This window comes from Cucumis melo, chromosome 5 (genome assembly GCF_025177605.1).
Source record: "Cucumis melo cultivar AY chromosome 5, USDA_Cmelo_AY_1.0, whole genome shotgun sequence".
Lineage (NCBI taxonomy): Eukaryota > Viridiplantae > Streptophyta > Magnoliopsida > Cucurbitales > Cucurbitaceae > Cucumis > Cucumis melo.
In genome coordinates, this window is record NC_066861.1 from 5,800,668 (window position 1) to 5,812,570 (window position 11,903).

The 11,903-nt window shown below is 36.5% G+C and overlaps 1 protein-coding gene across 3 annotated transcripts; it reads right to left on the reverse strand.

The window, feature by feature from the left end:
• Window positions 1–792: 792 nt before the first annotated feature.
• On the reverse strand, window positions 793–11,595 carry LOC103499435 (uncharacterized). Of its 3 annotated transcripts, none has more exons than XM_008462440.3 (10): window positions 11,388–11,595; window positions 8,995–10,874; window positions 8,770–8,907; window positions 6,906–6,977; window positions 4,997–5,038; window positions 4,769–4,858; window positions 2,616–2,720; window positions 2,396–2,488; window positions 2,143–2,222; window positions 793–2,057 (listed from the first exon to the last, which is right to left on the reverse strand). In XM_008462440.3, the coding sequence occupies exons 2-10, from the start codon at window positions 10,732–10,734 to the stop codon at window positions 1,325–1,327; spliced, it is 3,093 nt and encodes a 1,030-aa protein (XP_008460662.2). In that variant the 5' UTR covers window positions 10,735–10,874; window positions 11,388–11,595; the 3' UTR covers window positions 793–1,324. The 3 variants fall into 3 exon arrangements, with proteins under 3 accessions (XP_008460662.2, XP_008460661.2, XP_008460664.2); XM_008462439.3 differs by having other exon boundaries at window positions 11,344–11,595; XM_008462442.3 differs by having other exon boundaries at window positions 11,197–11,595.
• Between the last annotated feature and the right edge of the window lie 308 nt (window positions 11,596–11,903).

Consider the following 11,903-nt stretch of genomic DNA (forward strand, 5'->3'; position numbering starts at 1 on the left):
GCCTTTATCTCGGCCTTGATTTTCCTCCGTTGGGGAGTTACATTGTGCACAAGAAATGGCAACGAGGCTGAAAGCCCTTTGAAGATAACTTAATTCTTTTCGTTCTTTTGAACTTACAACCACTTGGTGATGCACAAATTACACAAAATTCATTTGCAATTAATCTTTATGATCATTAACAATTGGAGTGCTCTTCTGGTTTAGGTTTGTGGGCGTAGGGGTTGTCCCCTGGCCTTAGGCTGTTCTTATGGCTCTTTTGTTAAATATACATCTTTTCTTAAGAAAAATACAATCATAAATATCTTTAAGCATGTGGACTTGATGCAACAAAGCCCAGCCTAAAAACGACGACATATTAGAAAGAATATCAATAGCTAAAACCTAATTAACCATACTCATACCATTATTATAGAGAGAGCCTAGAGAGTTGAAAATTCAACCAACAAAATGAAAAGTTACTAGTACCTTAACCTTTACATTTGATTGAAGGTACCAAGCTGCATATAAAGAACAATATTAGCTCCCCAAACTCAGCTTCTTAACAAAGCTGCATTCTAAATAGATAGATAAATATACATGAAACCTAGTGAAGAAAAGTGGGAGCTCCAAAAAACCTAGTGCTGAAAGACATGCACAAAGAATATTACTACAACTTCAACTAAAAATGTTTATTATTTATGACAATCTGATCAAATAAACTTTACTCGCAATCTATTTCTGTGTATAATTCTCCTTATTAACTCCATTACGTACTACATTTCTAAATACTATGGTAAGTTAAACAAAACAGTGTGGAAGAACTAGGATCTCTTGTATTGAAGTAACTAATTCAACTGTGAAGGAGAGATCATCAACAACATAGATTAGACATGAGAATGTCGAGAGCTCGACAGTAAAGAAACAAACAGGTAACAGACATGGAACTAATGTTTAAAAGATGACCACATCTCCTCACCCGTAAATCTTTCATGTCCATAACCTAGACGTAGATCCTTACACCTGTTAAACATATGAAGGAAATCTATTAGAAGCATACAAAATCAGGGACAGGATAAGAGGGTCTCAAGCTAAGGGGGTGTTATACTCTCCCTGGGTTTCAATTCAGCATCTCATCCATACGGTGCTTGAGAAATGACTTGTTTCACCGTAAAGCATGCTTCAGATTTTGAGCCAAATGATAACATGATAAAAAATATTGAGGCCCGCCTAAAATGAGCCATTAACAAATGCCTTCTTCAGTAATGAAATTTGCTAATAAGTGGAGCTTTCATGCCAAAATACCCCAGGCGACCAGTTAATCAACACATTCAGTATCCAACTGTAGTCATTTAGGAAACCTCTTCCGATAGAGATCATGAGGAATGTACTCGATGCTAATCTCTTGTCCATCATAAATTCTACCATGTAAAGAATGTGCAGCCATACATGAGGCTTCTATTCTACCAAACTCAACAAAGACACTCCCCAACACAAATAAACTCTCCTGATTATTATCAGGATCCTTCTTTTCGCTTTTCTCAACAGCATTGGAAGCTATTCTCACCACGGGATCCAATCCATTTAGAGATTTCTTCTCATTATCAGCCACCATCATAGATGAAGCTTCTACACACACCAATTTCTTATCCAACCCAGTTTCATCAGTTTCAATTATTTCGGTTACTTTTGCATTCTGAAAATCATTTTCCGGGCTGCTTCGCTGTTCAGAGAGTACTTGACGGATTCTTTCTGAAGCATTCTCACAAGCTGCGACTTCAAAACATGTAGCATCAGTATTACCCATTTGACACAATTTGTCCTCCACAGCTTCGTCTTGATGCCTACCATTGCCAGAGCAATTAGCCTGCTTCTGATTGGTATCACTGGGGCAGCTATCAAGGTTAGCATTGTTATCTTCAAGATCATTACTGTTTCTCAAAATCACCGTCTTGCTGTTCTCCTGAATCTCATGTTTGATCTCAACATCAGAGATATCACTAATTTTCTTGTGTTCTTCTTCAGTATTGACGCCACCATTGCATGGCTTTACAAAATTCATGGATTTAACTGTCCCAAACCTACAAAATTGCATAGACTATTTTACAACAATCACAGTAATGGAAATGTAACACTATTATAAACATTATTAGTAACTCTCAGGACCTAGCACATTCAAACCGAATATCTTCAAGAACTTCATCAATATCTGACTCAGAGAGTACAGGGAGGACATCTGCATTAAACTGGATCCAAAAAGAAAACGACTGATCAGAAGATTACAAATGACACTACACAATAACAGTCACTTCGTCCATGAAACTGCATATTGACAGCACAAGTGTGCCTACATTTTCACTCTGTTGGGTAGGGGATGCGAGTGGTTTCAGAAACAATCACAAAAAAAGTACTAACGTACCACATTGTTAATTTTTAACACTACCGAAGGCTGTTGAAGAAGAGGTTTTACGTGCTCTGGGATGCCATAACATGGTTGGCATCCAGTACGTTCCTAGCATATGAAATAAAAATAAGCAAGGGCCAAATCCCCAAGTGAAATAAAAATAATATTTTCACGATGCTTCATTGTGATCAAGAATTGTCACAAAAGATTAGGAAAAGAAAGAGATTGTTAGTACCGTTGATGGAAAAGGAACAGCAGGAAACACTTTTAGCACTTGCCCTCCAATCTTCATACCATTCAGACCAGCACAAGCTTTGGACACGACTGATTCATCAATGTACTGATAAATAAGTTTAGTGCAAATGTGGTCAGAGAAGAAAATTGATCTAAGAAATAGCATATAATACAAAAAAAATAAATGGCTAGACATAGATATATTGAAAAAGATTCCATACTTTTCATCAAGGGAATGAAAAGAAACTATCACTCCAAGATACATATGACAATGTAAACAGCCGGAAAAATGATCTCAAAGCCCCAAGGCTTTATTTATTCACACTTCCTTTCTCTTGGTTGGGAAAATGACAAATTAAGCCTCAATCAAATTCCAGATAATACAGACCAACATTTCCACATGCATATAACAACTGCTTTTGCCATATAGAAGTAAAAGAAATTAATAACTTAATACTTCTTAGCAAACAAACAAAAGTCTTGATATAATGATCAAGGAATTTTTCAGCAAGGATTGCCATGGCCAACGGCTACAGAAGCTACAAATACAATACACGAACGTCATGGATATCATAAACACACATTAGCATGTTACTGCGTAGAAGGAACAAAGAAATGTAAAGTTTCATCATGCATTCTTTGCAAATAGTTTCTCTGAGGTAAATAGAAGAGATGGGTCATTGGTGAATATACAATTGCCTAACATAGTTCTACCAATTTGATACAAAAAAGAGCTGCATGTAAATAAAGGTAGACACACTAAAAGACCATCCAATATTTCCTAAATGGAACAGTGGCTTATAGTCACAAAAGGCTTCCCATCCATCAGAACCAAAGGCATGTGTTTTTTTTTTTTAAATCATTGAGAAGAAATGAGAGAATACATGGGTATACAAAAAACGAGACCTCCACTACAGGAAATGGTCATAAAGGCATTTATTCGTTTGCAAATTTTTAGTTAACCTTGTTGATATTAAATTGAAAATTGTCCTAAAAGTTTAAAATTTGAAAAACCAGATGTGATCATGTGAACAAGAAATCCCAAAGTCAATAATCCATCCTGCAATATTTCTACCAGAAAGTGAGACACTATTAGAAAACCCATGCTTAGGTATTACAATAGTTGGAGTCTCACTTATGGCGATCATAAGTTCACAGACAAATAGCACACTTCATTAGTTCATTGCATTTTTACCTTCTGGTTTGCAATGGTCTGATGATTCCTAGAGAAAATAGCAATCTATGTTCATTGGTTAGAAACCAAAAGATTTAAAAGCGCCCATTAATCAGTAAAACTTTGCACGTTGAATCTTTCACTGTAATAAGAAGCAACCCATATTTGCCCCACTTGAGGAGGATGACAGAACACTACTAACTGAAGTCACCAACTCCCGGACTAAGACTGTGATCAAGAAGCATTAAGGAAAGATCACTAAATCAGATCATAAGGGATCACATACACTACCAAAAAAGTAATGCAAGGATATTATTTATCCTGAGTATGCTATCTACTCAAACTTCCTTTAAGCAGAGAATATAATGAAAAACTGATAACATGTGCTTTAGGTCTACGACTTGGCAGAGTTGACAAAAGTAACCAGTGTATAAAGAATTGTCTCATAAAATGAATCACTTAAACGTCATGAAGTGGAACAGGCAATCCTTTTACATTTTTTGGTTTTTATTCTATAACGTAAAATTACAAATACAAGGTGATTTGAACTCTTTCATGAACAAATTAAATTATAAGTAATAACCATGTTGACACATGCCATCAATAAATTGTAATTGTAAAGAACAAAAATAGTAAAGAAAGGTATATCAAGTACAAAGCATTTATGAAATAAAGAGACAACAGAGACAACTTAAAAAGTTCATGTACAAAAACAAAATACAAGAGGATACCATAGGCTTCTACCCAAAGTAGTATTTGAAAAATAATTACGGAGTATCATTTTCTGATTGGAAGTGTTTATGTAAATATGATGGAATCAAACACAAGTTACACAACAACAAAAGGTCTTGATTCCTTTTTAAAAACATAAGGAAAAACACAAGTTACACAACAATATAGGTCCTTACTGAATCATTACAAATAATGAAATAGCATTTGAGCCAAACATATAGTAAAGCACATCAGACATGAAAATTCACCTCCAGAAAGGCACAAGGTTGATTAAGATCATCGTTCATCTCAAAGTGATAGGCCTTCAATCGTCCAAATGCAGTAACAATATCCCTAAGCTGGAGAACAAGGAAACAATCACCAAGCGAAACACTCAGTTTCAAAGCGAAAACTGTTGTGAAAGGTAAAGATCATATGCAAGGTACAATTTCCTCAAAGTAAAATTACAATGTGAAGAAAACATTTCCTCGAATTACCATTTCGGATGATAATCTATTTGAGATCCCAGCAACGATAATCTGCAACAAGATACAACATAGCCTAAGCATACTTGACTATAAAATAAGATTACTAAGTGAAGCAATAACCCAATAAAGTTATTCACTTTTAGACATAGATAGCTTAATAGGGCACGAGAACTTTAGTTAGTCAAATATGGTGATTCCACCTACGTAGGCACCTTGCCTCCAGAACTTTTGTGGTGATGTGTGCTGCATGATATATCAAAACAACCTCCTCCCTCATTTCAGAAAATTTGTATATTAAATAACCAGGGAGTACCATTCAGTAGACTATAGACAACAAAATAGAAAATATTCACATGATGCTAAACCGTTAGAATCCTAATAGCTATACTCAACCTGAAAAGAAAAAAGAAAGTTCCTAAACTGAGCTGCATATTTGGAATATGCTATTGGAAATATTAAGATCAAATATTTTATACTGTACCTCTGAGAGAAATCCTAGAAGCTTCGGCCATTAGGATCTGATTTTGGAAAGAGTTTGAAATAAATTTTCAAAATAGAATAAATACTTCTCTTCGAACATGGTCCCTATGAAGGTGGAAAAAGAGAGGAAATCCCATTCAGAAACTTCATTCGGGAGAACTCAAGTAGGAACCAGGAACCTCTGTTTCCCATTTAGAAAAATGAATAGGAATGGGCAGTCGCTCTGGGAAAATGTTTCATTAAGGGGTTATGAATTATGGGTATTCGTAATACTTGGAATTACCAGAAAAGGGATTTTGAAAATCATTTTAAAAAAATGTGCTCAAGTACTGATGTAATTAATGATAATTAATCATTCTATTTTCATTGTAGGTCCAAAGGATCCCAGTAAGGTAATGGGAAGGCCACTCGTGGCAAGCAACCTCCCTAGTTGGGTTGTAAGTTTGGCAGTGTTTTCAAAGCGCAAGGCACACTCCAAGGCGACAAAAAGGCATAGCCTGATTGAAGCAAGGCGCAATTAATAAAATAATAATAATATAAATAAGAAAATACATATGATTAGAAAGAAATTAATTCAAGTAATCTCAAGGAAAATAATATTTGAAAAGAGATATAGAAATGAGAAAGATTTTGTTTCTACTTTGACTCTTTCTTCTTCAATTCTCCTTCCTTCCTTTGATTTTTCTTTAATTCTACCTTTACAAACTTTGATACTCCTTTTAATCCCAATTGGATAAGAATGTTTTTCTTTTTGTACAAAAAAGTTGACCAATTGAAGAAGGCTAGTGCCTTATTACAGGTACTCCCCTTGGGTACTTGCAAGGCATTAAGGCCTCGCGCCCAGCTGCGCCTTAACAACACTGATGTTTGGAGCAGCTAGTGATTAGAATCCTCCACGATTGCTATCAAAAAGAAATCTAATTGACACTAATTAAAAAGCTGTAAACAAATTGACCAATAATCAATTAACAGCTTTATAGTGTCATTAGCCGACATCATCCAACAAAGAACTCGCTTGGCCCACTCATCTCAATCTAAGGAAGGTTCTTAAATGTTGATAAAAGAAGAAAGCAAGTTTAAACAATTGTTTATTTGTGGCCCTTTTGCATGGAATCTTGGTCCCGAAGGACGACTTCGGCTTTTTCCTTGTTCAGCCAGCAATCTTCAGTGAAATTTTACACAATCATTTTATGAAGAGAACTAGAGTTTTATGGTCCTATAAAAGGTGGAAGGTAATAAAGAGCTGCATTAAAGGGGGAATATAGAGATATTTCTTAACTCATTACCGCTTTGTTCTCTTTTCAATCCCCCTCCCCCCCACCCACCCACACGCACACAACCACAACAGAATAATAATAATAAATAGACTCCACTCCCCATCTCATTAGCAAAAAGTAAGTGCTCGTCAGTGTCAAAAATTCAAATACAATATACATACCTTATTCGGTGAGTCCTCAACAACATCACTTATTTTGTTTACCACCGGCATCGACTTGTCCAGGTCACCAGTCTGCATGAAAATAGCAACTGTCTGAAAACCTGCTACATGATAGTAACCACAATAGACCTCAGAAACTGAAATGACAAGGATGAAGAAACAGATTCTATAAATACTATAGAAAATTTAAGCAAAATTTAGAACCCGAGCTAATAATTCATTGGGAGAAAAGGGAAGAAAAAAAAGTTTAGTTTGACAAGGGGCAAAAAAGGTACAGAGTGATAACCTCAACCCCAGCCCAGTTATTGAATCCCTTGTTTTAAAACGTATTGAATCCCTGATCTTAAAATGTAGGCATGCAAGACAAGAATATGGATAAGTACATCCCATTATCACATAAAGAAATTGAATGAAATTGAATTTGAATTTGAATTAATCGCTCCAATGATGGGCATTTATGTCAAATGGCTACATAACATGATATCATTCACTCTCACGATCAGCCTTTGAGCTATATGTTTCTGGTTAAATATGGTATCAATAGCAAGAGCTTTTCTTCCAGTCTATTTGTCCTAATTAAGTTCTTATTAGCCAGAGCCTACAGGAGCCAGAACATCCACCACTTTTAAGTTTTAACCTTCTTTATTTATGTAAGCCTGTGAACTTGTTCAGTTGTTTGCAATTTGCATTCAATAATGTCAAGGGATTTTCTTTTGGAGTCGTGAGGGCATTCACTAAAACACATCTTAACTCTTAATCATTTACGACCTCCTCAACTAATAGGTCCACCAGTTATGTTGACTGCATGCTTGAACATACCCTTTCTTGTAGGGAACATCCACAATTGATCCATGCACTTAATGAGTTATTTTAATAGTAATAACCCTACAAAAATAACAATTCCGACATTCTCATTTCCAAGATTCAGGGAATTTCTTCTACAGCAGTGGTAGATTACACCATACACAACTTGAGTCTTCTTCAATCCATAAATACACATAATCCCATTTCCAACTAAAATTTGTAAACCAACCTCATCCACTTGCAGATCCATCCCTCCCTTAAATGGAAGGCTTAATAAAACAAGAAGAATCCAACTTCCCTCTAACCAAACGTTGGAAAGAACATAGAACAAGCGGGCCAGAGATCAACCAAGAATGGGTTCTTTGCCCCAGAAAAGGGTATGCAAAATGATTTCCTCTTTCCTACCATGACAGAACTTCATGTGTGCAAATACTGCCCCCATAAACATAAACTAGCATGACATAATCAGATATTAAAGACTACATTGCCCACTCATGCAACCTTCTCCACACTTTCCACCACTGCGTTCAATAATTGTTTCTAATGGGGCCATCCCCAAGTCGCATCCTAAATATGGCACGGGCCATTTTTCAATGCTATAAGTCAACCTAGCATCCACCCTTTGGAAATACTAACCTAAAATACGTATCCACATAATGGAATAACTTACTTACATGGAGATTCTCCTAAGTCCTATATTTTCTAACCAGATATTCTTGAGAGCCAGGAGGAAAAGATGACCACAAATTCCCTCCCCTGTCCCAGAAAAAGAAAGACGTAAAGGACCACCTTCATCTGAATCCTCAGCTACTGGGACAATGAACTATCAAAACAAAAGAATCAAAGACAAACAAAGGTCCACAATAATCAGAAGAGAGTTATACAGGGTGCTGATACCTGGGAAACTATGGCTCAACAATGTTAGGTTTGCTTTACAAATTAAAACTATACTACTCATTCAATGAATGGAATAATTAATTCAAACAATGCTAAATGTAATTATAGATTGAGGGTATCAAGAGAATGGAGATGGCCAAGAATTTTGGATATTTATTCTTACTACAGTTTCGATATAATCTTTTGGTCGCCGAATCTTTAGAATGGAGCCAGAGAAGTCACTTCCATCAAACGAAAGAGCTGCTGAAGCATCCTCAGGTGTCAGAAATTCGACAAGAGCTTGACCCCTATCTTTGTGTATCTGCATAAGTGGTGTACCAAAACTCCCATCAGACAATATCATAACAACATAGTGACACACATGTAAAACATAGAATAAAGCACTTACAATACAGCTAATACATGGCCGGGTTCCTTCGATGTGATTAACACCTGAAGACATAAGAAAACCATTCAGGCAATCAATAATTGCTTTCTCAGATGCAGAATGTGGTAAGTTTTCGATATAAAGCCTCCTCATTGGCCGAGTAGCTTGGGTCAGCTGAACCAAATCAAAAGAAACCTTTGTCTTCATTGCTATATTATTTGAAGAAACCACTGATAAAGATTTCCCCATAGCAGAAGAAAAGAATGCACCGCCAGATTGATCATTACTAATGCCCAATGAAACAGTAGGATTTGACGGCGAGAAGTTGGAAGCAACTGAGCCAGAAAATAATCCAACCTTTTCTGTTGGAGGAAGATCCAACACTTCATTTTTCTTCTCTGGTGATAGAAGAGGTGAAGGAGTCTTGACAGCAGATTCAGTTCTTCTCTTTCTAGGTGAATAGCCACCAAGCCCACTAGTTGATCCAGAATGCCGCCGGTATTGGCTATTGGAAGTGTTGGTAAAATCTCCTGTTCTTTCGCTATCAGAACGCCATCTTCCAGACTTCTTCACATGAGAATCTAAAGGCAACTCCTTCTGCCTAGCTAACTTAGTTGAGTGCTTGTGTGATCTTGGAGAAAGTGAAACAGATCTTCTATGTTTACTTTCACGATCTGAGCTTCTTTTCCGTGTTCTTTTCAATCTAGAATCTTGATAACGTGAAGTCAATGATACTATAGCTTCCTTTTTTTCTCTATTTTCTAGGTCATGGTGTTTACCATGATCATGTCTCTTTGCAATGTACTTGTCTCTATTCCTGTCATCATCACCATTTTGAGATTTTCTCTTACTGTCTCTATTCCTGTCATCATCACCATTTTGAGATTTCCTCTTACCGTCTCTGTTCCTTTCATCATCACCATTTTGAGATTTTCTCTTACTGTCTCTATTCCTGTCATCATCGCCATTTTGAGATTTTCTCTTACTGTCTCTACTCCTGTCATCATCGCCATTTTGAGATTTTCTCTTACTATCTCTATTCCTGTCATCATCGCCATTTTGAGATTTTCTCTTACTATCTCTATTCCTGTCATCATCACCATTTTGAGATTTTCTCCTACCGTCTTTGTTGCTTTCATCAACACAATTTTGAGATTTTCTCTTACTGTCTCTATTCCTGTCATCATCGCCATTTTGAGATTTTCTCTTGCTTTCTCTCTCAAATTCCCCCCTACCATGATCTTGACGTCTATCCTTGAAAGCTGTATCTCTTGAATGCCTCTTTGCAGTTTCAGTTTCAATATCAATCCTACAACTCTGGTCATTTTTTCCCCAACCAAGATTTTCCTGGCCATATTTCTCTCTTTCATCCTTTTCATTCCTGTCGTGTTTAAGTTTACTCATCAGTGACAATCCAGATTCATAATTATTTCTGTCATTCCTAACCACTATATTGTTCTTCAACACTGTCTCCTCTTTTTTCCTTCTTGAACTATCTTTGGCTGATTCCTCCTCCAATGACACATTTTGCACATCAAGAGAAGAACCTTTACTGTGACGAAAATGTCTTTCAGATGCCCTGTTATCAGTACTTGTGACATCCACCTCAACCGTAGCAGACGACCCTTTAGTCTTCCTTCTAAGCATAATATCTTCAAAGCTGAATGGCCTAGTCCGAGCTGCAGTTTCATCATCAGAATTGCTCCGCGTCTGCTTTTTACTCCTTCTACTGTATTGTTTTGAGCAACTATGCGTGCTCATCGTCCCCTACTTAGACTAACGATACGACGTGAAAATTAATTAATGCTCAAACAAAGACCCCATTGACCATCTTAAAAAACGAATAACTTGTTAAGGTGGAAATCCTCATTGCCACGCAGTCACTTGCACAATCAATAATCCTACAAAACAATAAATACGCATATTAAGAAAACAACCAAAGATAACACCAAGTACCAAAATCGAACATTGAATGAATAGATCAAAACTTAAACTTCCAAGTTAGAATGCAGACTGAATTTACTTCAACGTCGAGCCTCTTATCTTTCCCACTTCCTAAATGTTTATCACTCAAGTTGACTACAAGAAGACATAACACAAAGCTTGAGCCATTTAAAGAAGAATTACCCCCACTTTCTTTTTTGCTACTTAACTAGCACGCTGGAACCCCAAAACCTCTAATTAGCCTAAATAAATTAAAATAAGAAAAAAGGAATTACGTACAAAGCACTAACGGGAAAGAATAACAATGAACAATTTCCCATGTAACGCCATTTTCTAAAATTAGAGAGTCAATGAGGAGTCGGAAGGACAAAAGTAAGAGCAGGAACAGAAGAATGAAGGACAACGATGATGAGGGAGAAGATGTGCCTGTGTGGTAGATAGAAAGCAGAAATGAGAGTTGAAATGCAAACCGAGGCGACGGCGATGAAGCAGAGCGGTGTCGCTGTGTTGAGAGAACCTGCAGGGAAAGAGAGAGAAGATGGGAATGGCGATGGAGGAGGAGGAGGAAAAAACCTAAATTGAGGGTTCTCTTTTTTTTCTTTTGTTCTTTTTGTTTGCAATTTTAGTTTGTAGTCACCCGTGGTCGTGGAACGATCTCTCCCTCCCCAACTCACCTCGCCGCGTGGATCGTTTAAATGCACCCTCTTCTCTTTAAATGGGTACTTTTAATTGTTTGGGTGCACCCTCTTCCCTCTTGTTTGAAATACATTTGATCATATTTTCATTGGTTTTAAATATTGTCATACATGTTTATATTTTAAATTTAATTGTTATATTTACGCCTCTTTTTTTTTCTCTCTTAATCTAATAGGATTGTTGTTTTTTTTTTCTTTTTTCTAAACTTTTTAATTGATATCAAATTAGTCTTTCTTTTATAACTTCTACCAACTTTCCAAAGGAGTTGTGAGATGACCTCATGTCATCCT

Coding starts and splice junctions, on each gene's coding strand:
- LOC103499435 (XM_008462440.3), bottom strand. CDS start 10,734: ATGAGCACGCATAGTTGCTCAAAACAATACAGTAGAAGGAGTAAAAAG. Junction 8,908..8,994: donor GGCCATGTATTAGCTGTATT/GTAAGTGCTTTA, acceptor CCACTTATGCAG/ATACACAAAGATAGGGGTCA. Junction 2,489..2,615: donor CTGTTCCTTTTCCATCAACG/GTACTAACAATC, acceptor TTCATATGCTAG/GAACGTACTGGATGCCAACC.